Raw genomic sequence first — 24390 nt, 5'->3', positions numbered from 1 at the left:
GAATTCTTCCAGACAGGTGGTCTGAGGCCCGTCTTTGTTCTGGTCCCAACAGCAGACTTTGGGAATGCCTCCCTGTGTGGCCCAGCCCTCCGCCCTCCCTCACCTACACACCCGCACCGGCCCTGCCCTTCTCACCTTTGGGCTGTGCTTCGGGGGGCTCCTGGCCCTCTACCTGAATCCCCGGGTGGTGGGCCCGGTGCTCCAGGTCAGAGCCGGGGGTGCTGAGCTGCCCCTCAGCCCTGGGCAAGATCCTGGGGAGAGACCTGGGCGACGTCTGGGCAGGAGGCCGTGGTGGTGGGGAGCCCTTCATACCCAGACTCTTCCGGAGCCTGTGCTGGCCTTCCACAGTGTGGCACACCAGCCCCTCACTTGGGGAGCTGGCATGAGTGTCCTGGTTCCCCGGATCCTGCGGTGTCTGGCTCTGCAATGACAGTGACCGGCAGCCGGCCCGGCCCGCAGGTCTCAGAGCCCTGCCTGGCCAGGACCACTCCTGCTTCTGCCCCACTCGACCGTCTGCTGCCTGATCAGACTGGGACCTTGGTCATCTCAGTCACCCGGGAGGCAAGAGACACACCCTAGGGCATGGGCGCCACCTCGGGCAGCAGGGCCCTGCCCCGGTTCTCCACATCCCAGCCAGCCCGCTTGGACCCAGGTTGGTGACGTGATCGGCCCCCCAGGCCTCTGACCCTTCCTCAGCCTGCTCTTGCTTGAGGCAGGACCCCCCCAACATGACTGCCCCACCGCCACCAGTCAGGAAGGGGCTGTGGGGCCACCCGGGTGGGGTCTGAGTGGTGGCCTGGCCTGGGCGGGCCTGCCCTGGGCCTCCCTGTGTTACCTTTCGGTCCCTCTGGCCAAAAGGCCAGAGGCGCCTGGGGTGAGACCCGACCCACTGTCGGCACTGTTGGCAAAGGCCGTTGCTGCGGGCTTTCCGGGGGCCGCGACCTCGGGATCTTGGGATGCAACAAAACATGTCTGAGCTGAGCTGAGTTCACCAGCCAAGTAGGTTGAGAAGTGTCCTTCTCTACACAGCGGGTGCCTGGTGACCTGGGTCCCAAGTTCTGTTGGGCTCTGTTGCCAGGGAAGTGAGGTCACTTCCTGGGGTCCCCTTCCCCAAGCTTCCTCCTTACACAAAGCTCCCCAAGGGCCTCTCTGGGCTGCTGATGGCTCACTTCCCACCCCATGCCATGTCCACCCAGTGACACCAACACGGCCCCTCCTATAGCCCTGGGGAGGCCTGGATGCAGCCAGGGTCACAGCTCTGATGACACAGCTGGCTTCAGACCCAGCTCCCCCGCCAGCAGTGCTGTCACCCTGGACAAGCCACCTGCTTCTCAGGGTCTCCCCAATCCCCCATCGGCGCAGTGGGGATCATTCTGGACCCGGCTTCCTAGGAAAGCCATCATGTCTCTAGAACCACAAACACCTACTGCACCTGTCACCTCTGCGGGCTGGCATCACAGGGAGCTCATGCACAGACTCAGCAAAGGAAGGGCCCCACAGAGGGCTGGTGTGCAGGCCAAGGAGTGTGCAGGCCCAGGACTGTGCAGACGAGGCATTGTGTGGGCCCAGGAGAGGGCAGGCCTAGGAGTGTGCAGGGACAGAAGTGTGCAGGCCCAGGAGTGTGCAGGGCCAGTAGTGTTCAGGCCCCGGAGAGTGCAGGAAAGGTGAGGGCCATCACAGGAGAGGGCAGGGCCAAATGGGGCAGGCCAAGGAGTGTGCAGGACAAGGAGTTTGTAGGCCGAGGAGTATGCGGTCACAGGAGTGAGCAGGCCCAGGTGTGTGCAGTCCTTGGAGTGTGCAGGCCCAGGAGAGGGCATGCCCTGGAATGTGCAGGCCCAGGAGTGTGTAGGTACAGGAGGGAGCAGGCCCAGGAGTTTGCAGACGAAGGAGTGTGTAGGGACAGATGCGAGCAGGCCCTGGAGTGTGCAGCGCCAGGAGTGTGCTGGTCCATGAGAGGGTCGGCCGAAGTGGGGGCTGGCCCGGGATAGGGCATGGCCAGGGGTGTGTAGGTCAAGACTGTGCTTGCCCAGGATTATACAGTCCCAGGAGTGAGCATGTACAGGAGTGTGCAGGCCCAGGAGTGTAGAAGCCCAGGTTTGTGCAGGCCCAGGTGTGCGCAGGTCCAGGAGCATGCAGGCCCAGGTGTGTGCAGTCCCAGGAGAGTGCAGGCCCTGGAGAGGACAGGCCCTCGAATGTGCAGGCCCAGGAGTGTGCAGGCCAAGCAGTGAGCACCCCCAGGAGTGTGTAGGCCCAGGAGTGTACAGGCCCAGGAGTGTGCAGCCCCAGGCGTGTGCAGACTCCGGAGTGTGCAGACACAGGGGTGTGCAGGCCCAGGACTGTACAGGTTAGGGCTGTGCAGGCCTAGCAGTGTCCAGGCCCAGGAGTGTGCAAAATCAGGAGTATACAGGCCCAGGTGTGTTCAGGCTCAAGATTGTGCATGTCCTGGAGTGTGCAGGCCCATGAGTGTGCAATCCAGGAGTGTGCGGGCCCAGTAGTGTGCAAGCCAGGGCCAGAGAAGGCCCATACCAGGGAAGGCCCAGGAGTGTACATATCCAGGGGTGTGCAGGCCCATGAGTGTGCAGGCCCAGAGTGTGCACTCGAGGGATTGTGCGGGCCCAGGAGAGGGCAGGCCCAGCAGTGTGCAGGCCCAGGAGTGTGCAGACACAGGAGGGATCAGTCACAGGAGTGTGCAGATCCAGGAGTATACAGGCCCAGGTGTGTGCAGGCCCAACCTTGTGCAGGCCCAGGAATGTGCAGACAGAGGAGTGTGCAGGCCAAGGAGGGTGCAGGCCCAGGCCAGGGCAGGCCTAAGAGGGTACAGACCCTGGAGTGTGCAGGCCCAGGAGTATGCATGCCCAGGGCTGTGAGTCCCAGCAGTGTTCAGGCCCAGGAGTGTGCAGAATCAGGAGTATACAGGCCCAGGTGTGTTCAGGCTCAAGATTGTGCCTGTCCTGGAGTGTGCAGGCCCATGAGTGTGCAATCAAGGAGTGTGCGGGTCCAGTAGTGTGCAAGCCCAGGCCAGAGAAGGCCCATGCCAGGGAAGGCCCAGGAGTGTACAGATCCAGGATTGTGCTGGCCCAGGAGTGTGCATGCGCAGGACGGTGCACGCACAAGAGGGAGCAGGCCGAGGAGGGTGCAGTCCCAGGTGTGTGCAGGCACAAGTGGGAGCAGGCCCAGTAGTGTGAAGGCCCAAGAATGTGTAGGTCCTGGAGAGGGCCGGCCGAATAGGGGGCAGGCCCAGGAGAGGGAAGGCCCAGGAGTTTGCAGGCTCTGGAATGTGCACATGAGGATTTGTGCGGACCCAGGAGAGGGCAGGCCCAGGAGTGAGCAGACAGAGGAGTGTACAGGCCCAGGAGTGTGCAGGACCAGGAGTGTGCAGACACTGGAGTGTGCAGAGACAGGAGTGTGCAGGCCCAGGAGTGTGCCGGCACAGGTGGGAACAGGGCTAGGAGTGTGCAGGCATAGATGGGAGCAGGCCCAGGAGTGTACAAGCCCAGGTTTATGCAGGTCCAAGTGTGCGCAGGTCCAGGAGTATGAAGGCCCAGGTGTCTGCTGTCCCAGGAGTGTGCAGGTCCTGAAGTTTGCAGGCCCAGGAGTGTACAAGCCCAGGTTCACGCAGGCCCGAGTGTTCGCAGGTCCAGGAGTATGAAGGCCCAGGTGTCTGCTGTCCCAGGAGTGTGCAGGTCCTGAAGATTGCAGGCCCAGGAGTGTGCAGACAAAGGTGTGTGCAGGCCAAGGAGGGTGTAGGTCCTGGAGTGTACAGGCCCAGGAGTGTGCAGGCCAAGGCGTGTGCAGACTCCGCAGTGTGCAGAGACAGGATTGTGCAGGCCCAAGATTGTACAGGCCTTGGGCTGTGCAGCCCAGCAGTGTTCAGGCCCAGGAGTGTGCAAAATCAGGATTATACAGGCCCAGGTGTGTTCAGGCTAAACATTGTGCATGTCTTGGAGTGTGCAGGCCTATGAGTGTGCAATCCAGGTGTGTGCGGGCCCAACAGTGTGCAAGCCTAGGCCAGAGAAGGCCCATGCAGGGAAGGCCCAGGAGTGTACAGATCCAGGAGTGTGCAGGCCCAGGAGTGTGCATGCCCAGGAGTGTGCAGGCACAGGAGGGAGCAGGCCGAGGAGTGTGCAGTGCCAGGTGTGTGCAGGCACAAGTGGGAGCAGGCCCAGTAGTGTGAAGGCCCAAGAATGTGCAGGTCCTGGAGAGGGCCGGCCGAATAGGGGGCAGGCCCAGGAGAGGGAAGGCCCAGGAGTTTGCAGGCTCTGGAATGTGCACACGAGGATTTGTGCGGACCCAGGAGAGGGCAGGCCCAGGAGTGAGCAGACAGAGGAGTGTACAGGCCCAGGAGTGTGCAGGACCAGGAGTGTGCAGACACTGGAGTGTGCAGAGACAGGAGTGTGCAGTCCTAGGATTGTGACGGCACAGGAGGGACAGGCGAAGAAGTGTGTCGGCATAGGTGGGAGCAGGCCCAGTAGTGTGCAGGCACAGGTGGTAGTAGGCTAATGAGTGTGAAAGCCAAGGAGTGTGCAGACACCGGAGTGTGCAGAGACAGGGGAGTTCATATCCTGGAGTCTACAGGCCGAGGAGTGTGCAGGCCCAGGTGTGTGCAGGCACAAGTGGGAGCAGGCCCAGTAGTGTGAAGGCCCAAGGATGTACAGGTCCAGAAGAGGGCCGGCCGAATTTGGGGCAGGCCCAGGAGAGGGAAGTCCCAGGAGTGTGCAGGCCCTGGAGTGTGCAGACACAGGAGGGATCAGTCACAGGTGTGTGCAGGTCCAGGGGTATACAGGCCCAGGTGTGTGCAGGCCCAACATTTTGTAGGTCCAGGAGAGGGCAGGCCCAGGAGTGTGCAGACAGTGGAGTGTGCAGGAAAAGGAATACGCAGGCCCAGGCCAGGGCAGGCCCAGGAGTGTACAGGCCCATGTGTGTGCAGGCCCTGGAGTTTGCAGGCCAAGGAGTGTGCAGGCCCAGGAGTGTGCAGACAGAGGAGTGCACAGGACAAGGAAGGTGCAGGCCAAGGAATGTGCAGACCCTGGAGAGGACAATCCCTGGAATGTGCAGGCCCAGGAGTGTGCAGACCAAGCAGTGTGCACCCCCAGGAGTGTGCAGGGCAAGGAGTGTGCAGGCCCAGGAGTGTGCAGGCACAAGTGGGAGCAGCCCCAGTAGTGTGCAGACCCAGGAGTGTGCAGGCCTTGGAGTGTGCAGGCCCAGGAGGGTGCAAGCCCAGTCCAGGGCAGGTCCAGGAGTGTACAGGCCCAGGAGTGTGCAGACACCGGAGTGTGCAGCCCCAGTAGTGTGCATACCCAGCAGTGTGCAGGCCCAGGAGTGTTCAGTCCCTGTAGTGTCTGGAACCAGGGGACGTCAGGCCCCAGAGTGTGCAGGCCCAAGAAAGGGCAGGCCCAAGGGTGTTCAGGCGCAGGAATGGGGAGTCCCATGACCATACCCACCAAGCAGAGGGCAGGCCCAGGCGTGTACATGCCTAGGAGTGTGCCGGCACAGGAGGGAGTACGCTCAGGAGTGTGCAGGCCAAGGAGTGTGCAGACCGGAGTGTGCAGAGACAGGAGAGTGCAGGCCCAGTATTGTACAGGCCTAGGGCTGTGTATTTCAATCCGTGTGTAGCCCCAGGAGTGTGCCGGCACAGATGGGAACAAGCCTAGCTGTGCACAGGCATAAGTGGTAACAGGCCCAGGAGTGTACAAGCCCAGGTTCATGCAGGCCGAGGTGTGCGCAGGTCCAGGAGTGTGTAGGCCCAGGTGTGTGCTGTCCCAGGAGTGTGCGGGCCTAGGAGAACACAGGCTCTGGAGTGTGCAGGCCCAGGAGTGTGGAGGTCCATGAGAGGGCCGGGCGAATTGGAGGCAGGCCCAGGAGAGGGAAGGCCCATGAGTGTGCAGGCCCTGAGTGTGCACTCGAGGGATTGTGCGGGCCCAGGAGAGGGCAGGCCCTGGGTGGTGCAGGCCCAGGAGTGTGTAGGTACAGGAGGGAGGAGGCCCAGGAGTTTGCAGGCAAGGAGTGTGTAAGGATAGATGCGTACAGGCCCTGGAGTGTGCAGGTAAACTAGACATGGCTGATACATGGACAGTGAGTGCAAAGTTAGAAAGCCTCTGGGTTTTCCCTCTTTAGGGAGGGAGAGGGAGGCTCAGCATAGGTCCTTGAGCTTCCGCGAGAAAAGTGGCTCTCAGTCCAGGTCGGCTGCGGGCGCCTCTGGGGTTGTCACACCTGAGGGGCCCTCTGTGGACGGGTCCTGTGTTCTTGGCACTGACGTGGATTTTCCTCCTCCTCTTCCCCAAGGGGCGGTAGAGGCTCGGGGGGCAGCTTCCAGCCGATCACGGCCATCCTGCTGCCCTCATGCACGCTGGCCCTGCACGCCCGGCAGCTGGACGTCAGGCTGCAGCTGGACTACGTCTCCGCCTCGCAGGTAAGAGGAGCCCCGCTGCTTCCCTGGGGGCCGGCAAGGGGGTCCCTCGGGAGGGGTTTCGGTTGGGGGCTCCTGGCTAGACGCCGCAGCCGTGTGAGTGGCACCGTTGGGGTGAAGGAGGCTGGTGCCAGGGACAGGGCAGGCCCAGGAGTGTGCAGGCCCAGGAGTGTGCATGCCCAGGAGTGTGCAGGCATAGGAGGGAGCAGGCCCAGTAGTGTGCAGGCCAAGTAGAGTGCAGGCCCTGAAGTTTGCAGGCCCAGCTGTGTGCAGACAGAGGAGTGTGCAGGCCAAGGAGGGTGCAGGCCCAGGGGTGTACAGGCCCAGGAGTGTGCAGGCCCAGGCGTGTGCAGACTCCGGAGTGTGCAGAGACAGGAGTGTTCAGGCCCAGAATTGTACAGGCCTAGGGCTGTGCAGGCCCAGCAGTGTTCAGGCCCAGGAGTGTGCAAAATCAGGAGTACACAGGCCCAGGTGTGTTCAGGCTCAAGATTGTGCATGTCCTGGAGTGTGCAGGCCCATGAGTGTGCAATCCAGGAGTGTGCAGGCCCAGTAGTGTGCAAGCCAGGGCCAGAGAAGGCCCATGCCAGGGAAGGCCCAGGAGTGTACAGATCCAGGATTGTGTAGGCCCAGGAGTGTGCATGCCCAGGAGTGCCCAGATGAGGGGTTTGAGGCCGTGGTGGGATGTACTTCACGGGCATAAATAGCGTAAAGAGCATAAAACTACATGGTAGTGATGGTCGGACAGCATGGGAATGCACTTAATGTTCCTGAAATGCACAATTTAAAAGGGAAAAAAATCTGTATTTTATTAAAGGAAGTGGAAAATGGAAAAATACAGGATGCCATAAATGATGTAAAACAAATAAACTAAACTAAAGAAAAACAAAACAAAAGCAAATTCAGGGGTAGGGAAGTCAACTTCGGGTAGGGGAGGGGATTTATGGTGGGATTTTGGAGAAGGTGTAGGAGGGTGCAGAGGGGGCAGAGCCCTAGGGGGTGATGATGCCTGAAATGGTTCTCCACTGCCCAGCGGCCCAGGTGCAGGTGCAGGAACTGCAGGCTTCTCAGGAGCAGCAAGATCAGCAGGAGCGGCAGGCTCTTCAGGAGTGGCAAGATCAGCAGGAGCGGCAGGCTCTTCAGGAGCGGCGGGCTCTTCAGGAATGGCAGGCTCTTCAGGAGCTGCAGGCTCTTCAGGAGCGGCTAGATGAGCAGGAATGGCAGGCTCTTCAGGAGCTGCAGGCTCTTCAGGAATGGCAGGCTCTTCAGGAGCTGCAGGCTCCTCAGGAGCGGCTAGATCAGCAGGAATGGCGGGCTCTTCAGGAGCGGCTAGATCAGCAGGAATGGCGGGCTCTTCAGGAGCAGCTAGATCAGCAGGAATGGCGGGCTCTTCAGGAGCAGCTAGATCAGCAGGAGCGTCAGGCTCTTCAGGATCGGTGGGCTCTTCAGGAGCGGCAGGCTCTTCAGGAGCGGCTAGATCAGCAGGAACAGCAGGTTCTTCAGGAGTGGCTAGATCAGCAGGAATGGCGGGCTCTTCAGGAGCGGCTAGATCAGCAGGAACGGCAGGCGCTTCAGGAGCGGCGGGCTCTTCAGGAGCGGCGGGCTCTTCAGGAATGGCAGGCTCTTCAGGAGCTGCAGGCTCCTCAGGAGCGGCTAGATCAGCAGGAATGGCGGGCTCTTCAGGAGCAGCTAGATCAGCAGGAGCGTCAGGCTCTTCAGGATCGGTGGGCTCTTCAGGAGCGGCAGGCTCTTCAGGAGCCGTGGGCTCTTCAGGAGCGGCGGGCTCTTCAGGAGCGGCTAGATCAGGAGGAGAGGCAGGCTCTTCAGGAGCTGCAGGTTGTTCAAGAGCGGCAAGATCAGCAGGAGCGGCAGGCTCTTCAGGAGCGGCTAGATGAGCAGGAGCAGCAGGCTCTTCAGGAGCTGCAGGCAAGATCCTGGGGAGAGACCTGGGCGATGTCTGGGCAGGAGGCTGTGGTGGTGGGGAGCCCTTCATACCCAGACTCTTCCGGAGCCTGTGCTGGCCTTCCACAGTGTGGCACACCAGCCCCTCACTTGGGGAGCTGGCATGAGTGTCCTGGTTCCCCGGATCCTGCGGTGTCTGGCTCTGCAATGACAGTGACCGGCAGCCGGCCCGGCCCGCAGGTCTCAGAGCCCTGCCTGGCCAGGACCACTCCTGCTTCTGCCCCACTCGACCGTCTGCTGCCTGATCAGACTGGGACCTTGGTCATCTCAGTCACCCGGGAGGCAAGAGACACACCCTAGGGCATGGGCGCCACCTCGGGCAGCAGGGCCCTGCCCCGGTTCTCCACATCCCAGCCAGCCCGCTTGGACCCAGGTTGGTGACGTGATCGGCCCCCCAGGCCTCTGACCCTTCCTCAGCCTGCTCTTGCTTGAGGCAGGACCCCCCCAACATGACTGCCCCACCGCCACCAGTCAGGAAGGGGCTGTGGGGCCACCCGGGTGGGGTCTGAGTGGTGGCCCGGCCTGGGCGGGCCTGCCCTGGGCCTCCCTGTGTTACCTTTCGGTCCCTCTGGCCAAAAGGCCAGAGGCGCCTGGGGTGAGACCCGACCCACTGTCGGCACTGTTGGCAAAGGCCGTTGCTGCGGGCTTTCCGCGGGCCGCGACCTCGGGATCTTGGGATGCAACAAAACATGTCTGAGCTGAGCTGAGTTCACCAGCCAAGTCAGTTGAGAAGTGTCCTTCTCTACACAGCGGGTGCCTGGTGACCTGGGTCCCAAGTTGTGTTGGGCTCTGTTGCCAGGGAAGTGAGGTCACTTCCTGGGGTCCCCTTCCCCAAGCTTCCTCCTTACACAAAGCTCCCCAAGGGCCTTTTTGGGCTGTTGATGGCTCACTTCCCACCCCATGCCATGTCCACCCAGTGACACCAACTCGGCCCCTCCTATAGCCCTGGGGAGGCCTGGATGCAGCCAGGGTCACAGCTCTGATGACACAGCTGGCTTCAGACCCGGCTCCCCCGCCAGCAGTGCTGTCACCCTGGACAAGCCACCTGCTTCTCAGGGTCTCCCCAATCCCCCATCGGCGCAGTGGGGATCATCTGGACCCGGCTTCCTAGGAGAGCCATCATGTCTCTAGAACCACAAACACCTACTGCACCTGTCACCTCTGTGGGCTGGCATCACAGGGAGCTCATGCACAGACTCAGCAAAGGAAGGGCCCCACAGAGGGCTGGTGTGCAGGCCCAGGTGTGTGCAGGCACACGTAGGAGCAGGCCCAGTAGTGTGCAGGCCCAAGAGTGTGCAGGGGTAGGAGTGTGCAGACAGAGGAGTGCGCAGGACAAGGAGGGTGCAGGCCCAGGAGTGTGCAGGCCCTGGAGAGGACAATCCCTGGAACGTGCAGGCCCAGGACTGTGCAGACCAAGCAGTGTGCACCCCCAGGAGTGTGCAGGGCCAGGAGTGTGCAGGCACATGTGGGAGCAGCCCCAGTAGTGTGCAGACCCAGGAGTGTGCAGGCCGTGGAGTGTGCAGGCAAAGGAGGGTGCAGGCCCAGTCCAGGGCAGGTCCAGGAGTGTTCAGGCCCAGGAGTGTGCAGACACCGGAGTGTGCAGAGACAGGAGTGTGCAGGCCCAGGGCTGTGCAGACCCAGCAGTGTGCAGGCCCAGGAGTGTGCAGTCCCTGTACTGTGCAGAACCAGGGGACGTCAGGCCCCAGAGTGTGCAGGCCCAAGAAAGGGCAGGTCCAAGGGTGTTCAGGCGCAGGAATGGGGAGTCCCAGGACCGTGCCCACCAAGCAGAGGGCAGGCCCAGGCGTGTGCATGCCCAGGAGTGTGCAGGCACAGGAGGCAGCAGACCGAGGAGTGTGCAGACCCAGGTGTGTGCAGGCACAAGTGGGAGCAGTCCCAGTAGTGTGCAGGCCCAGAGTGTGCAGGTGCAGGATAGGGCCGGCCGAATTGGGGGCAGGCCCAGGAATTGGAAGGCGCAGGAGTGTGCAGGGCCAGAAGTGTGCTGTCCCAAGAGTGTGCAGTGCCAATAGTGTTCAGGCCCAGGAGTGTTCAGGACCAGGAGTTTGTAGGCCGAGGAGTATGTAGTCACAGGAGGGAGCAGGTACAGGAGTGTGGAAGCCCAGGAGTGTACAGGCCAATGTTCGTGCAGGCCCAGGTGTGCACAGGTCCAGGAGAGTGCATGCCCTGGTGTGTGCAGTCCCAGGAGTCTGCAGGCCCTGGGTTGTGCAGGCCCAGGAGTGTGTAGGTACAGGAGGGAGGAGGCCCAGGAGTTTGCAGGCAAGGAGTGTGTAAGGATAGATGCGTACAGGCCCTGGAGTGTGCAGGCCCTTGAGTGTGCACACGAGGGATTGTGCGAGCCCAGGAGAGGGCAGGCCCAGCAGTGTGCAGGCCCAGGAGTGTGCAGACACAGGAGGGATCAGTCACAGGAGTGTGCAGGTCCAGGAGTGTACAGGCCCAGGTGTGTTTAGGCCCAACATTGTGCAGGTCCAGGAGTGTGCAGGCCCAGGAGTGTGCAGACAGAGGAGTGTGCAGGCCAAGGAGGGTGCAGGCCCAGGCCAGGGAAGGCCCAGGAGTGTACAGGTCCAGGAGTGTGCAGGAGCAGGAGTGTGCAGACACTGGAGTGTGCAGAGACAGGAGTGTGCAGGCCCAGGAGTGTGCCGGCACAGGTGGGAACAGGGCTAGGAGTGTGCAGGCATAGATGGGAGCAGGCCCAGGAGTGTACAAGCCCAGGTTTATGCAGGTCCAAGTGTGCGCAGGTCCAGGAGTGTGAAGGCCCAGGTGTCTGCTGTCCCAGGAGTGTGCAGGTCCTGAAGTTTGCAGGCCCAGGAGTGTACAAGCCCAGGTTCATGCAGGCCCGAGTGTTCGCAGGTCCAGGAGTATGAAGGCCCAGGTGTCTGCTGTCCCAGGAGTGTGCAGGTCCTGAAGATTGCAGGCCCAGGAGTGTGCAGACAAAGGTGTGTGCAGGCCAAGGAGGGTGTAGGTCCTGGAGTGTACAGGCCCAGGAGTGTGCAGGCCAAGGCGTGTGCAGACTCCGCAGTGTGCAGAGACAGGATTGTGCAGGCCCAAGATTGTACAGGCCTTGGGCTGTGCAGCCCAGCAGTGTTCAGGCCCAGGAGTGTGCAAAATCAGGATTATACAGGCCCAGGTGTGTTCAGGCTAAACATTGTGCATGTCTTGGAGTGTGCAGGCCTATGAGTGTGCAATCCAGGTGTGTGCGGGCCCAACAGTGTGCAAGCCTAGGCCAGAGAAGGCCCATGCAGGGAAGGCCCAGGAGTGTACAGATCCAGGAGTGTGCAGGCCCAGGAGTGTGCATGCCCAGGAGTGTGCAGGCACAGGAGGGAGCAGGCCGAGGAGTGTGCAGTGCCAGGTGTGTGCAGGCACAAGTGGGAGCAGGCCCAGTAGTGTGAAGGCCCAAGAATGTGCAGGTCCTGGAGAGGGCCGGCCGAATAGGGGGCAGGCCCAGGAGAGGGAAGGCCCAGGAGTTTGCAGGCTCTGGAATGTGCACACGAGGATTTGTGCGGACCCAGGAGAGGGCAGGCCCAGGAGTGAGCAGACAGAGGAGTGTACAGGCCCAGGAGTGTGCAGGACCAGGAGTGTGCAGACACTGGAGTGTGCAGAGACAGGAGTGTGCAGTCCTAGGATTGTGACGGCACAGGAGGGACAGGCGAAGAAGTGTGTCGGCATAGGTGGGAGCAGGCCCAGTAGTGTGCAGGCACAGGTGGTAGTAGGCTAATGAGTGTGAAAGCCAAGGAGTGTGCAGACACCGGAGTGTGCAGAGACAGGGGAGTTCATATCCTGGAGTCTACAGGCCGAGGAGTGTGCAGGCCCAGGTGTGTGCAGGCACAAGTGGGAGCAGGCCCAGTAGTGTGAAGGCCCAAGGATGTACAGGTCCAGAAGAGGGCCGGCCGAATTTGGGGCAGGCCCAGGAGAGGGAAGTCCCAGGAGTGTGCAGGACCTGGAGTGTGCAGACACAGGAGGGATCAGTCACAGGTGTGTGCAGATCCAGGGGTATACAGGCCCAGGTGTGTGCAGGCCCAACATTTTGTAGGTCCAGGAGAGGGCAGGCCCAGGAGTGTGCAGACAGTGGAGTGTGCAGGAAAAGGAATACGCAGGCCCAGGCCAGGGCAGGCCCAGGAGTGTACAGGCCCATGTGTGTGCAGGCCCTGGAGTTTGCAGGCCAAGGAGTGTGCAGGCCCAGGAGTGTGCAGACAGAGGAGTGCACAGGACAAGGAAGGTGCAGGCCAAGGAATGTGCAGACCCTGGAGAGGACAATCCCTGGAATGTGCAGGCCCAGGAGTGTGCAGACCAAGCAGTGTGCACCCCCAGGAGTGTGCAGGGCAAGGAGTGTGCAGGCCCAGGAGTGTGCAGGCACAAGTGGGAGCAGCCCCAGTAGTGTGCAGACCCAGGAGTGTGCAGGCCTTGGAGTGTGCAGGCCCAGGAGGGTGCAAGCCCAGTCCAGGGCAGGTCCAGGAGTGTACAGGCCCAGGAGTGTGCAGACACCGGAGTGTGCAGAGACAGGAGTGTGCGGCCCACGGCTGTGCATACCCAGCAGTGTGCAGGCCCAGGAGTGTTCAGTCCCTGTAGTGTCTGGAACCAGGGGACGTCAGGCCCCAGAGTGTGCAGGCCCAAGAAAGGGCAGGCCCAAGGGTGTTCAGGCGCAGGAATGGGGAGTCCCATGACCATACCCACCAAGCAGAGGGCAGGCCCAGGCGTGTACATGCCTAGGAGTGTGCCGGCACAGGAGGGAGTACGCTCAGGAGTGTGCAGGCCAAGGAGTGTGCAGACCGGAGTGTGCAGAGACAGGAGAGTGCAGGCCCAGTATTGTACAGGCCTAGGGCTGTGTATTTCAATCCGTGTGTAGCCCCAGGAGTGTGCCGGCACAGATGGGAACAAGCCTAGCTGTGCACAGGCATAAGTGGTAACAGGCCCAGGAGTGTACAAGCCCAGGTTCATGCAGGCCGAGGTGTGCGCAGGTCCAGGAGTGTGTAGGCCCAGGTGTGTGCTGTCCCAGGAGTGTGCGGGCCTAGGAGAACACAGGCTCTGGAGTGTGCAGGCTCAGGAGTGTGGAGGTCCATGAGAGGGCCGGGCGAATTGGAGGCAGGCCCAGGAGAGGGAAGGCCCATGAGTGTGCAGGCCCTGAGTGTGCACTCGAGGGATTGTGCGGGCCCAGGAGAGGGCAGGCCCTGGGTGGTGCAGGCCCAGGAGTGTGTAGGTACAGGAGGGAGGAGGCCCAGGAGTTTGCAGGCAAGGAGTGTGTAAGGATAGATGCGTACAGGCCCTGGAGTGTGCAGGTAAACTAGACATGGCTGATACATGGACAGTGAGTGCAAAGTTAGAAAGCCTCTGGGTTTTCCCTCTTTAGGGAGGGAGAGGGAGGCTCAGCATAGGTCCTTGAGCTTCCGCGAGAAAAGTGGCTCTCAGCCCAGGTCGGCTGCGGGCGCCTCTGGGGTTGTCACACCTGAGGGGCCCTCTGTGGACGGGTCCTGTGTTCTTGGCACTGACGTGGATTTTCCTCCTCCTCTTCCCCAAGGGGCGGTAGAGGCTCGGGGGGCAGCTTCCAGCCGATCACGGCCATCCTGCTGCCCTCATGCACGCTGGCCCTGCACGCCCGGCAGCTGGACGTCAGGCTGCAGCTGGACTACGTCTCCGCCTCGCAGGTAAGAGGAGCCCCGCTGCTTCCCTGGGGGCCGGCAAGGGGGTCCCTCGGGAGGGGTTTCGGTTGGGGGCTCCTGGCTAGACGCCGCAGCCGTGTGAGTGGCACCGTTGGGGTGAAGGAGGCTGGTGCCAGGGACAGGGCAGGCCCAGGAGTGTGCAGGCCCAGGAGTGTGCATGCCCAGGAGTGTGCAGGCATAGGAGGGAGCAGGCCCAGTAGTGTGCAGGCCAAGTAGAGTGCAGGCCCTGAAGTTTGCAGGCCCAGCTGTGTGCAGACAGAGGAGTGTGCAGGCCAAGGAGGGTGCAGGCCCAGGGGTGTACAGGCCCAGGAGTGTGCAGGCCCAGGCGTGTGCAGACTCCGGAGTGTGCAGAGACAGGAGTGTTCAGGCCCAGAATTGTACAGGCCTAGGGCTGTGCAGGCCCAGCAGTGTTCAGGCCCAGGAGTGTGCAAAATCAGGAGTACACAGGCCCAGGTGTGTTCAGGCTCAAGATTGTGCATGTCCTGGAGTGTGCAGGCCCATGAGTGTGCAATCCAGGAGTGTGCAGGCCCAGTAGTGTGCAAGCCAGGGCCAGAGAAGGCCCATGCCAGGGAAGGCCCAGGAGTGTACAGATCCAGGATTGTGTAGGCCCAGGAGTGTGCATGCCCAGGAGTGCCCAGATGAGGGGTTTGAGGCCGTGGTGGGATGTACTTCACGGGCATAAATAGCGTAAAGAGCATAAAACTACATGGTAGTGATGGTCGGACAGCATGGGAATGCACTTAATGTTCCTGAAATGCACAATTTAAAAGGGAAAAAAATCTGTATTTTATTAAAGGAAGTGGAAAATGGAAAAATACAGGATGCCATAAATGATGTAAAACAAATAAACTAAACTAAAGAAAAACAAAACAAAAGCAAATTCAGGGGTAGGGAAGTCAACTTCGGGTAGGGGAGGGGATTTATGGTGGGATTTTGGAGAAGGTGTAGGAGGGTGCAGAGGGGGCAGAGCCCTAGGGGGTGATGATGCCTGAAATGGTTCTCCACTGCCCAGCGGCCCAGGTGCAGGTGCAGGAACTGCAGGCTTCTCAGGAGCAGCAAGATCAGCAGGAGCGGCAGGCTCTTCAGGAGTGGCAAGATCAGCAGGAGCGGCAGGCTCTTCAGGAGCGGCGGGCTCTTCAGGAATGGCAGGCTCTTCAGGAGCTGCAGGCTCTTCAGGAGCGGCTAGATGAGCAGGAATGGCAGGCTCTTCAGGAGCTGCAGGCTCTTCAGGAATGGCAGGCTCTTCAGGAGCTGCAGGCTCCTCAGGAGCGGCTAGATCAGCAGGAATGGCGGGCTCTTCAGGAGCGGCTAGATCAGCAGGAATGGCGGGCTCTTCAGGAGCAGCTAGATCAGCAGGAATGGCGGGCTCTTCAGGAGCAGCTAGATCAGCAGGAGCGTCAGGCTCTTCAGGATCGGTGGGCTCTTCAGGAGCGGCAGGCTCTTCAGGAGTGGCAAGATCAGCAGGAGCGGCAGGCTCTTCAGGAGCTGCAGGCTCTTCAGGAGCGGCTAGATCAGCAGGAACAGCAGGTTCTTCAGGAGTGGCTAGATCAGCAGGAATGGCGGGCTCTTCAGGAGCGGCTAGATCAGCAGGAACGGCAGGCGCTTCAGGAGCGGCGGGCTCTTCAGGAGCGGCGGGCTCTTCAGGAATGGCAGGCTCTTCAGGAGCTGCAGGCTCCTCAGGAGCGGCTAGATCAGCAGGAATGGCGGGCTCTTCAGGAGCAGCTAGATCAGCAGGAGCGTCAGGCTCTTCAGGATCGGTGGGCTCTTCAGGAGCGGCAGGCTCTTCAGGAGCCGTGGGCTCTTCAGGAGCGGCGGGCTCTTCAGGAGCGGCTAGATCAGGAGGAGAGGCAGGCTCTTCAGGAGCTGCAGGTTGTTCAAGAGCGGCAAGATCAGCAGGAGCGGCAGGCTCTTCAGGAGCGGCTAGATGAGCAGGAGCAGCAGGCTCTTCAGGAGCTGCAGGCAAGATCCTGGGGAGAGACCTGGGCGATGTCTGGGCAGGAGGCTGTGGTGGTGGGGAGCCCTTCATACCCAGACTCTTCCGGAGCCTGTGCTGGCCTTCCACAGTGTGGCACACCAGCCCCTCACTTGGGGAGCTGGCATGAGTGTCCTGGTTCCCCGGATCCTGCGGTGTCTGGCTCTGCAATGACAGTGACCGGCAGCCGGCCCGGCCCGCAGGTCTCAGAGCCCTGCCTGGCCAGGACCACTCCTGCTTCTGCCCCACTCGACCGTCTGCTGCCTGATCAGACTGGGACCTTGGTCATCTCAGTCACCCGGGAGGCAAGAGACACACCCTAGGGCATGGGCGCCACCTCGGGCAGCAGGGCCCTGCCCCGGTTCTCCACATCCCAGCCAGCCCGCTTGGACCCAGGTTGGTGACGTGATCGGCCCCCCAGGCCTCTGACCCTTCCTCAGCCTGCTCTTGCTTGAGGCAGGACCCCCCCCAACATGACTGCCCCACCGCCACCAGTCAGGAAGGGGCTGTGGGGCCACCCTGGTGGGGTCTGAGTGGTGGCCCGGCCTGGGCGGGCCTGCCCTGGGCCTCCCTGTGTTACCTTTCGGTCCCTCTGGCCAAAAGGCCAGAGGCGCCTGGGGTGAGACCCGACCCACTGTCGGCACTGTTGGCAAAGGCCGTTGCTGCGGGCTTTCCGCGGGCCGCGACCTCGGGATCTTGGGATGCAACAAAACATGTCTGAGCTGAGCTGAGTTCACCAGCCAAGTCAGTTGAGAAGTGTCCTTCTCTACACAGCGGGTGCCTGGTGACCTGGGTCCCAAGTTCTGTTGGGCTCTGTTGCCAGGGAAGTGAGGTCACTTCCTGGGGTCCCCTTCCCCAAGCTTCCTCCTTACACAAAGCTCCCCAAGGGCCTTTTTGGGCTGTTGATGGCTCACTTCCCACCCCATGCCATGTCCACCCAGTGACACCAACTCGGCCCCTCCTATAGCCCTGGGGAGGCCTGGATGCAGCCAGGGTCACAGCTCTGATGACACAGCTGGCTTCAGACCCGGCTCCCCCGCCAGCAGTGCTGTCACCCTGGACAAGCCACCTGCTTCTCAGGGTCTCCCCAATCCCCCATCGGCGCAGTGGGGATCATCTGGACCCGGCTTCCTAGGAGAGCCATCATGTCTCTAGAACCACAAACACCTACTGCACCTGTCACCTCTGTGGGCTGGCATCACAGGGAGCTCATGCACAGACTCAGCAAAGGAAGGGCCCCACAGAGGGCTGGTGTGCAGGCCCAGGTGTGTGCAGGCACACGTAGGAGCAGGCCCAGTAGTGTGCAGGCCCAAGAGTGTGCAGGGGTAGGAGTGTGCAGACAGAGGAGTGCGCAGGACAAGGAGGGTGCAGGCCCAGGAGTGTGCAGGCCCTGGAGAGGACAATCCCTGGAACGTGCAGGCCCAGGACTGTGCAGACCAAGCAGTGTGCACCCCCAGGAGTGTGCAGGGCCAGGAGTGTGCAGGCACATGTGGGAGCAGCCCCAGTAGTGTGCAGACCCAGGAGTGTGCAGGCCGTGGAGTGTGCAGGCAAAGGAGGGTGCAGGCCCAGTCCAGGGCAGGTCCAGGAGTGTTCAGGCCCAGGAGTGTGCAGACACCGGAGTGTGCAGAGACAGGAGTGTGCAGGCCCAGGGCTGTGCAGACCCAGCAGTGTGCAGGCCCAGGAGTGTGCAGCCCCTGTACTGTGCAGTACCAGGGGACGTCAGGCCCCAGAGTGTGCAGGCCCAAGAAAGGGCAGGTCCAAGGGTGTTCAGGCGCAGGAATGGGGAGTCCCAGGACCGTGCCCACCAAGCAGAGGGCAGGCCCAGGCGTGTGCATGCCCAGGAGTGTGCAGGCACAGGAGGCAGCAGACCGAGGAGTGTGCAGACCCAGGTGTGTGCAGGCACAAGTGGGAGCAGTCCCAGTAGTGTGCAGGCCCAGAGTGTGCAGGTGCAGGATAGGGCCGGCCGAATTGGGGGCAGGCCCAGGAATTGGAAGGCGCAGGAGTGTGCAGGGCCAGAAGTGTGCTGTCCCAAGAGTGTGCAGTGCCAATAGTGTTCAGGCCCAGGAGTGTTCAGGACCAGGAGTTTGTAGGCCGAGGAGTATGTAGTCACAGGAGGGAGCAGGTACAGGAGTGTGGAAGCCCAGGAGTGTACAGGCCAATGTTCGTGCAGGCCCAGGTGTGCACAGGTCCAGGAGAGTGCATGCCCTGGTGTGTGCAGTCCCAGGAGTCTGCAGGCCCTGGGTTGTGCAGGCCCAGGAGTGTGTAGGTACAGGAGGGAGGAGGCCCAGGAGTTTGCAGGCAAGGAGTGTGTAAGGATAGATGCGTACAGGCCCTGGAGTGTGCAGGCCCTTGAGTGTGCACACGAGGGATTGTGCGAGCCCAGGAGAGGGCAGGCCCAGCAGTGTGCAGGCCCAGGAGTGTGCAGACACAGGAGGGATCAGTCACAGGAGTGTGCAGGTCCAGGAGTGTACAGGCCCAGGTGTGTTTAGGCCCAACATTGTGCAGGTCCAGGAGTGTGCAGGCCCAGGAGTGTGCAGACAGAGGAGTGTGCAGGCCAAGGAGGGTGCAGGCCCAGGCCAGGGAAGGCCCAGGAGTGTGCAGGAGCAGGAGTGTGCAGACACTGGAGTGTGCAGAGACAGGAGTGTGCAGGCCCAGGAGTGTGCCGGCACAGGTGGGAACAGGGCTAGGAGTGTGCAGGCATAGATGGGAGCAGGCCCAGGAGTGTACAAGCCCAGGTTTATGCAGGTCCAAGTGTGCGCAGGTCCAGGAGTGTGAAGGCCCAGGTGTCTGCTGTCCCAGGAGTGTGCAGGTCCTGAAGTTTGCAGGCCCAGGAGTGTACAAGCCCAGGTTCATGCAGGCCCGAGTGTTCGCAGGTCCAGGAGTATGAAGGCCCAGGTGTCTGCTGTCCCAGGAGTGTGCAGGTCCTGAAGATTGCAGGCCCAGGAGTGTGCAGACAAAGGTGTGTGCAGGCCAAGGAGGGTGTAGGTCCTGGAGTGTACAGGCCCAGGAGTGTGCAGGCCAAGGCGTGTGCAGACTCCGCAGTGTGCAGAGACAGGATTGTGCAGGCCCAAGATTGTACAGGCCTTGGGCTGTGCAGCCCAGCAGTGTTCAGGCCCAGGAGTGTGCAAAATCAGGATTATACAGGCCCAGGTGTGTTCAGGCTAAACATTGTGCATGTCTTGGAGTGTGCAGGCCTATGAGTGTGCAATCCAGGTGTGTGCGGGCCCAACAGTGTGCAAGCCTAGGCCAGAGAAGGCCCATGCAGGGAAGGCCCAGGAGTGTACAGATCCAGGAGTGTGCAGGCCCAGGAGTGTGCATGCCCAGGAGTGTGCAGGCACAGGAGGGAGCAGGCCGAGGAGTGTGCAGTGCCAGGTGTGTGCAGGCACAAGTGGGAGCAGGCCCAGTAGTGTGAAGGCCCAAGAATGTGCAGGTCCTGGAGAGGGCCGGCCGAATAGGGGGCAGGCCCAGGAGAGGGAAGGCCCAGGAGTTTGCAGGCTCTGGAATGTGCACACGAGGATTTGTGCGGACCCAGGAGAGGGCAGGCCCAGGAGTGAGCAGACAGAGGAGTGTACAGGCCCAGGAGTGTGCAGGACCAGGAGTGTGCAGACACTGGAGTGTGCAGAGACAGGAGTGTGCAGTCCTAGGATTGTGACGGCACAGGAGGGACAGGCGAAGAAGTGTGTCGGCATAGGTGGGAGCAGGCCCAGTAGTGTGCAGGCACAGGTGGTAGTAGGCTAATGAGTGTGAAAGCCAAGGAGTGTGCAGACACCGGAGTGTGCAGAGACAGGGGAGTTCATATCCTGGAGTCTACAGGCCGAGGAGTGTGCAGGCCCAGGTGTGTGCAGGCACAAGTGGGAGCAGGCCCAGTAGTGTGAAGGCCCAAGGATGTACAGGTCCAGAAGAGGGCCGGCCGAATTTGGGGCAGGCCCAGGAGAGGGAAGTCCCAGGAGTGTGCAGGCCCTGGAGTGTGCAGACACAGGAGGGATCAGTCACAGGTGTGTGCAGGTCCAGGGGTATACAGGCCCAGGTGTGTGCAGGCCCAACATTTTGTAGGTCCAGGAGAGGGCAGGCCCAGGAGTGTGCAGACAGTGGAGTGTGCAGGAAAAGGAATACGCAGGCCCAGGCCAGGGCAGGCCCAGGAGTGTACAGGCCCATGTGTGTGCAGGCCCTGGAGTTTGCAGGCCAAGGAGTGTGCAGGCCCAGGAGTGTGCAGACAGAGGAGTGCACAGGACAAGGAAGGTGCAGGCCAAGGAATGTGCAGACCCTGGAGAGGACAATCCCTGGAATGTGCAGGCCCAGGAGTGTGCAGACCAAGCAGTGTGCACCCCCAGGAGTGTGCAGGGCAAGGAGTGTGCAGGCCCAGGAGTGTGCAGGCACAAGTGGGAGCAGCCCCAGTAGTGTGCAGACCCAGGAGTGTGCAGGCCTTGGAGTGTGCAGGCCCAGGAGGGTGCAAGCCCAGTCCAGGGCAGGTCCAGGAGTGTACAGGCCCAGGAGTGTGCAGACACCGGAGTGTGCAGAGACAGGAGTGTGCGGCCCACGGCTGTGCATACCCAGCAGTGTGCAGGCCCAGGAGTGTTCAGTCCCTGTAGTGTCTGGAACCAGGGGACGTCAGGCCCCAGAGTGTGCAGGCCCAAGAAAGGGCAGGCCCAAGGGTGTTCAGGCGCAGGAATGGGGAGTCCCATGACCATACCCACCAAGCAGAGGGCAGGCCCAGGCATGTACATGCCTAGGAGTGTGCCGGCACAGGAGGGAGTACGCTCAGGAGTGTGCAGGCCAAGGAGTGTGCAGACCGGAGTGTGCAGAGACAGGAGAGTGCAGGCCCAGTATTGTACAGGCCTAGGGCTGTGTATTTCAATCCGTGTGTAGCCCCAGGAGTGTGCCGGCACAGATGGGAACAAGCCTAGCTGTGCACAGGCATAAGTGGTAACAGGCCCAGGAGTGTACAAGCCCAGGTTCATGCAGGCCGAGGTGTGCGCAGGTCCAGGAGTGTGTAGGCCCAGGTGTGTGCTGTCCCAGGAGTGTGCGGGCCTAGGAGAACACAGGCTCTGGAGTGTGCAGGCCCAGGAGTGTGGAGGTCCATGAGAGGGCCGGGCGAATTGGAGGCAGGCCCAGGAGAGGGAAGGCCCATGAGTGTGCAGGCCCTGAGTGTGCACTCGAGGGATTGTGCGGGCCCAGGAGAGGGCAGGCCCTGGGTGGTGCAGGCCCAGGAGTGTGTAGGTACAGGAGGGAGGAGGCCCAGGAGTTTGCAGGCAAGGAGTGTGTAAGGATAGATGCGTACAGGCCCTGGAGTGTGCAGGTAAACTAGACATGGCTGATACATGGACAGTGAGTGCAAAGTTAGAAAGCCTCTGGGTTTTCCCTCTTTAGGGAGGGAGAGGGAGGCTCAGCATAGGTCCTTGAGCTTCCGCGAGAAAAGTGGCTCTCAGTCCAGGTCGGCTGCGGGCGCCTCTGGGGTTGTCACACCTGAGGGGCCCTCTGTGGACGGGTCCTGTGTTCTTGGCACTGACGTGGATTTTCCTCCTCCTCTTCCCCAAGGGGCGGTAGAGGCTCGGGGGGCAGCTTCCAGCCGATCACGGCCATCCTGCTGCCCTCATGCACGCTGGCCCTGCACGCCCGGCAGCTGGACGTCAGGCTGCAGCTGGACTACGTCTCCGCCTCGCAGGTAAGAGGAGCCCCGCTGCTTCCCTGGGGGCCGGCAAGGGGGTCCCTCGGGAGGGGTTTCGGTTGGGGGCTCCTGGCTAGACGCCGCAGCCGTGTGAGTGGCACCGTTGGGGTGAAGGAGGCTGGTGTCAGGGACAGGGCAGGCCCAGGAGTGTGCAGGCCCAGGAGTGTGCATGCCCAGGAGTGTGCAGGCATAGGAGGGAGCAGGCCCAGTAGTGTGCAGGCCAAGTAGAGTGCAGGCCCTGAAGTTTGCAGGCCCAGCTGTGTGCAGACAGAGGAGTGTGCAGGCCAAGGAGGGTGCAGGCCCAGGGGTGTACAGGCCCAGGAGTGTGCAGGCCCAGGCGTGTGCAGACTCCGGAGTGTGCAGAGACAGTAGTGTTCAGGCCCAGAATTGTACAGGCCTAGGGCTGTGCAGGCCCAGCAGTGTTCAGGCCCAGGAGTGTGCAAAATCAGGAGTACACAGGCCCAGGTGTGTTCAGGCTCAAGATTGTGCATGTCCTGGAGTGTGCAGGCCCATGAGTGTGCAATCCAGGAGTGTGCAGGCCCAGTAGTGTGCAAGCCAGGGCCAGAGAAGGCCCATGCCAGGGAAGGCCCAGGAGTGTACAGATCCAGGATTGTGTAGGCCCAGGAGTGTGCATGCCCAGGAGTGCCCAGATGAGGGGTTTGAGGCCGTGGTGGGATGTACTTCACGGGCATAAATAGCGTAAAGAGCATAAAACTACATGGTAGTGATGGTCGGACAGCATGGGAATGCACTTAATGTTCCTGAAATGCACAATTTAAAAGGGAAAAAAATCTGTATTTTATTAAAGGAAGTGGAAAATGGAAAAATACAGGATGCCATAAATGATGTAAAACAAATAAACTAAACTAAAGAAAAACAAAACAAAAGCAAATTCAGGGGTAGGGAAGTCAACTTCGGGTAGGGGAGGGGATTTATGGTGGGATTTTGGAGAAGGTGTAGGAGGGTGCAGAGGGGGCAGAGCCCTAGGGGGTGATGATGCCTGAAATGGTTCTCCACTGCCCAGCGGCCCAGGTGCAGGTGCAGGAACTGCAGGCTTCTCAGGAGCAGCAAGATCAGCAGGAGCGGCAGGCTCTTCAGGAGTGGCAAGATCAGCAGGAGCGGCAGGCTCTTCAGGAGCGGCGGGCTCTTCAGGAATGGCAGGCTCTTCAGGAGCTGCAGGCTCTTCAGGAATGGCAGGCTCTTCAGGAGCTGCAGGCTCCTCAGGAGCGGCTAGATCAGCAGGAATGGCGGGCTCTTCAGGAGCGGCTAGATCAGCAGGAATGGCGGGCTCTTCAGGAGCAGCTAGATCAGCAGGAATGGCGGGCTCTTCAGGAGCAGCTAGATCAGCAGGAGCGTCAGGCTCTTCAGGATCGGTGGGCTCTTCAGGAGCGGCAGGCTCTTCAGGAGTGGCAAGATCAGCAGGAGCGGCAGGCTCTTCAGGAGCTGCAGGCTCTTCAGGAGCGGCTAGATCAGCAGGAACAGCAGGTTCTTCAGGAGTGGCTAGATCAGCAGGAATGGCGGGCTCTTCAGGAGCGGCTAGATCAGCAGGAACGGCAGGCGCTTCAGGAGCGGCGGGCTCTTCAGGAGCGGCGGGCTCTTCAGGAATGGCAGGCTCTTCAGGAGCTGCAGGCTCCTCAGGAGCGGCTAGATCAGCAGGAATGGCGGGCTCTTCAGGAGCAGCTAGATCAGCAGGAGCGTCAGGCTCTTCAGGATCGGTGGGCTCTTCAGGAGCGGCAGGCTCTTCAGGAGCCGTGGGCTCTTCAGGAGCGGCGGGCTCTTCAGGAGCGGCTAGATCAGGAGGAGAGGCAGGCTCTTCAGGAGCTGCAGGTTGTTCAAGAGCGGCAAGATCAGCAGGAGCGGCAGGCTCTTCAGGAGCGGCTAGATGAGCAGGAGCAGCAGGCTCTTCAGGAGCTGCAGGCAAGATCCTGGGGAGAGACCTGGGCGATGTCTGGGCAGGAGGCTGTGGTGGTGGGGAGCCCTTCATACCCAGACTCTTCCGGAGCCTGTGCTGGCCTTCCACAGTGTGGCACACCAGCCCCTCACTTGGGGAGCTGGCATGAGTGTCCTGGTTCCCCGGATCCTGCGGTGTCTGGCTCTGCAATGACAGTGACCGGCAGCCGGCCCGGCCCGCAGGTCTCAGAGCCCTGCCTGGCCAGGACCACTCCTGCTTCTGCCCCACTCGACCGTCTGCTGCCTGATCAGACTGGGACCTTGGTCATCTCAGTCACCCGGGAGGCAAGAGACACACCCTAGGGCATGGGCGCCACCTCGGGCAGCAGGGCCCTGCCCCAGTTCTCCACATCCCAGCCAGCCCGCTTGGACCCAGGTTGGTGACGTGATCGGCCCCCCAGGCCTCTGACCCTTCCTCAGCCTGCTCTTGCTTGAGGCAGGACCCCCCCAACATGACTGCCCCACCGCCACCAGTCAGGAAGGGGCTGTGGGGCCACCCGGGTGGGGTCTGAGTGGTGGCCCGGCCTGGGCGGGCCTGCCCTGGGCCTCCCTGTGTTACCTTTCGGTCCCTCTGGCCAAAAGGCCAGAGGCGCCTGGGGTGAGACCCGACCCACTGTCGGCACTGTTGGCAAAGGCCGTTGCTGCGGGCTTTCCGCGGGCCGCGACCTCGGGATCTTGGGATGCAACAAAACATGTCTGAGCTGAGCTGAGTTCACCAGCCAAGTCAGTTGAGAAGTGTCCTTCTCTACACAGCGGGTGCCTGGTGACC

The 24390-nt window shown here is 61.4% G+C and overlaps 1 protein-coding gene across 1 annotated transcript; it reads left to right on the top strand.

Moving 5' to 3' along the window:
• The first annotated feature begins 327 nt into the window (after nucleotides 1-327).
• On the top strand, nucleotides 328-24088 carry LOC140690597 (uncharacterized). The gene is made up of 5 exons (XM_072952465.1): nucleotides 328-652; nucleotides 7437-7897; nucleotides 15274-15813; nucleotides 22770-23588; nucleotides 23805-24088. Exons 1-5 carry the CDS (start codon nucleotides 583-585, stop codon nucleotides 23922-23924), a joined length of 2010 nt encoding a protein of 669 aa, XP_072808566.1. The 5' UTR covers nucleotides 328-582; the 3' UTR covers nucleotides 23925-24088.
• Nucleotides 24089-24390: the final 302 nt, after the last annotated feature.

This window comes from Vicugna pacos, chromosome 31 (genome assembly GCF_048564905.1).
Source record: "Vicugna pacos chromosome 31, VicPac4, whole genome shotgun sequence".
NCBI lineage: Eukaryota > Metazoa > Chordata > Mammalia > Artiodactyla > Camelidae > Vicugna > Vicugna pacos.
Note: the sequence above shows the minus strand (reverse complement) of the source record. Positions and strands in the feature narration are given on the sequence as shown.

Excerpts from the sequence above, each read along its gene's own strand:
- LOC140690597 (XM_072952465.1), top strand. The coding sequence starts at position 583 with ATGGGCGCCACCTCGGGCAGCAGGGCCCTGCCCCGGTTCTCCACATCC. Across the intron at positions 15,814-22,769 it reads GGGCTCTTCAGGAGCGGCAG|GAGTGGCAAGATCAGCAGGA; the intron begins GCTCTTCAGGAG and ends CAGGCTCTTCAG. Across the intron at positions 23,589-23,804 it reads AGGCTCTTCAGGAGCTGCAG|GTCTCAGAGCCCTGCCTGGC; the intron begins GCAAGATCCTGG and ends CCCGGCCCGCAG.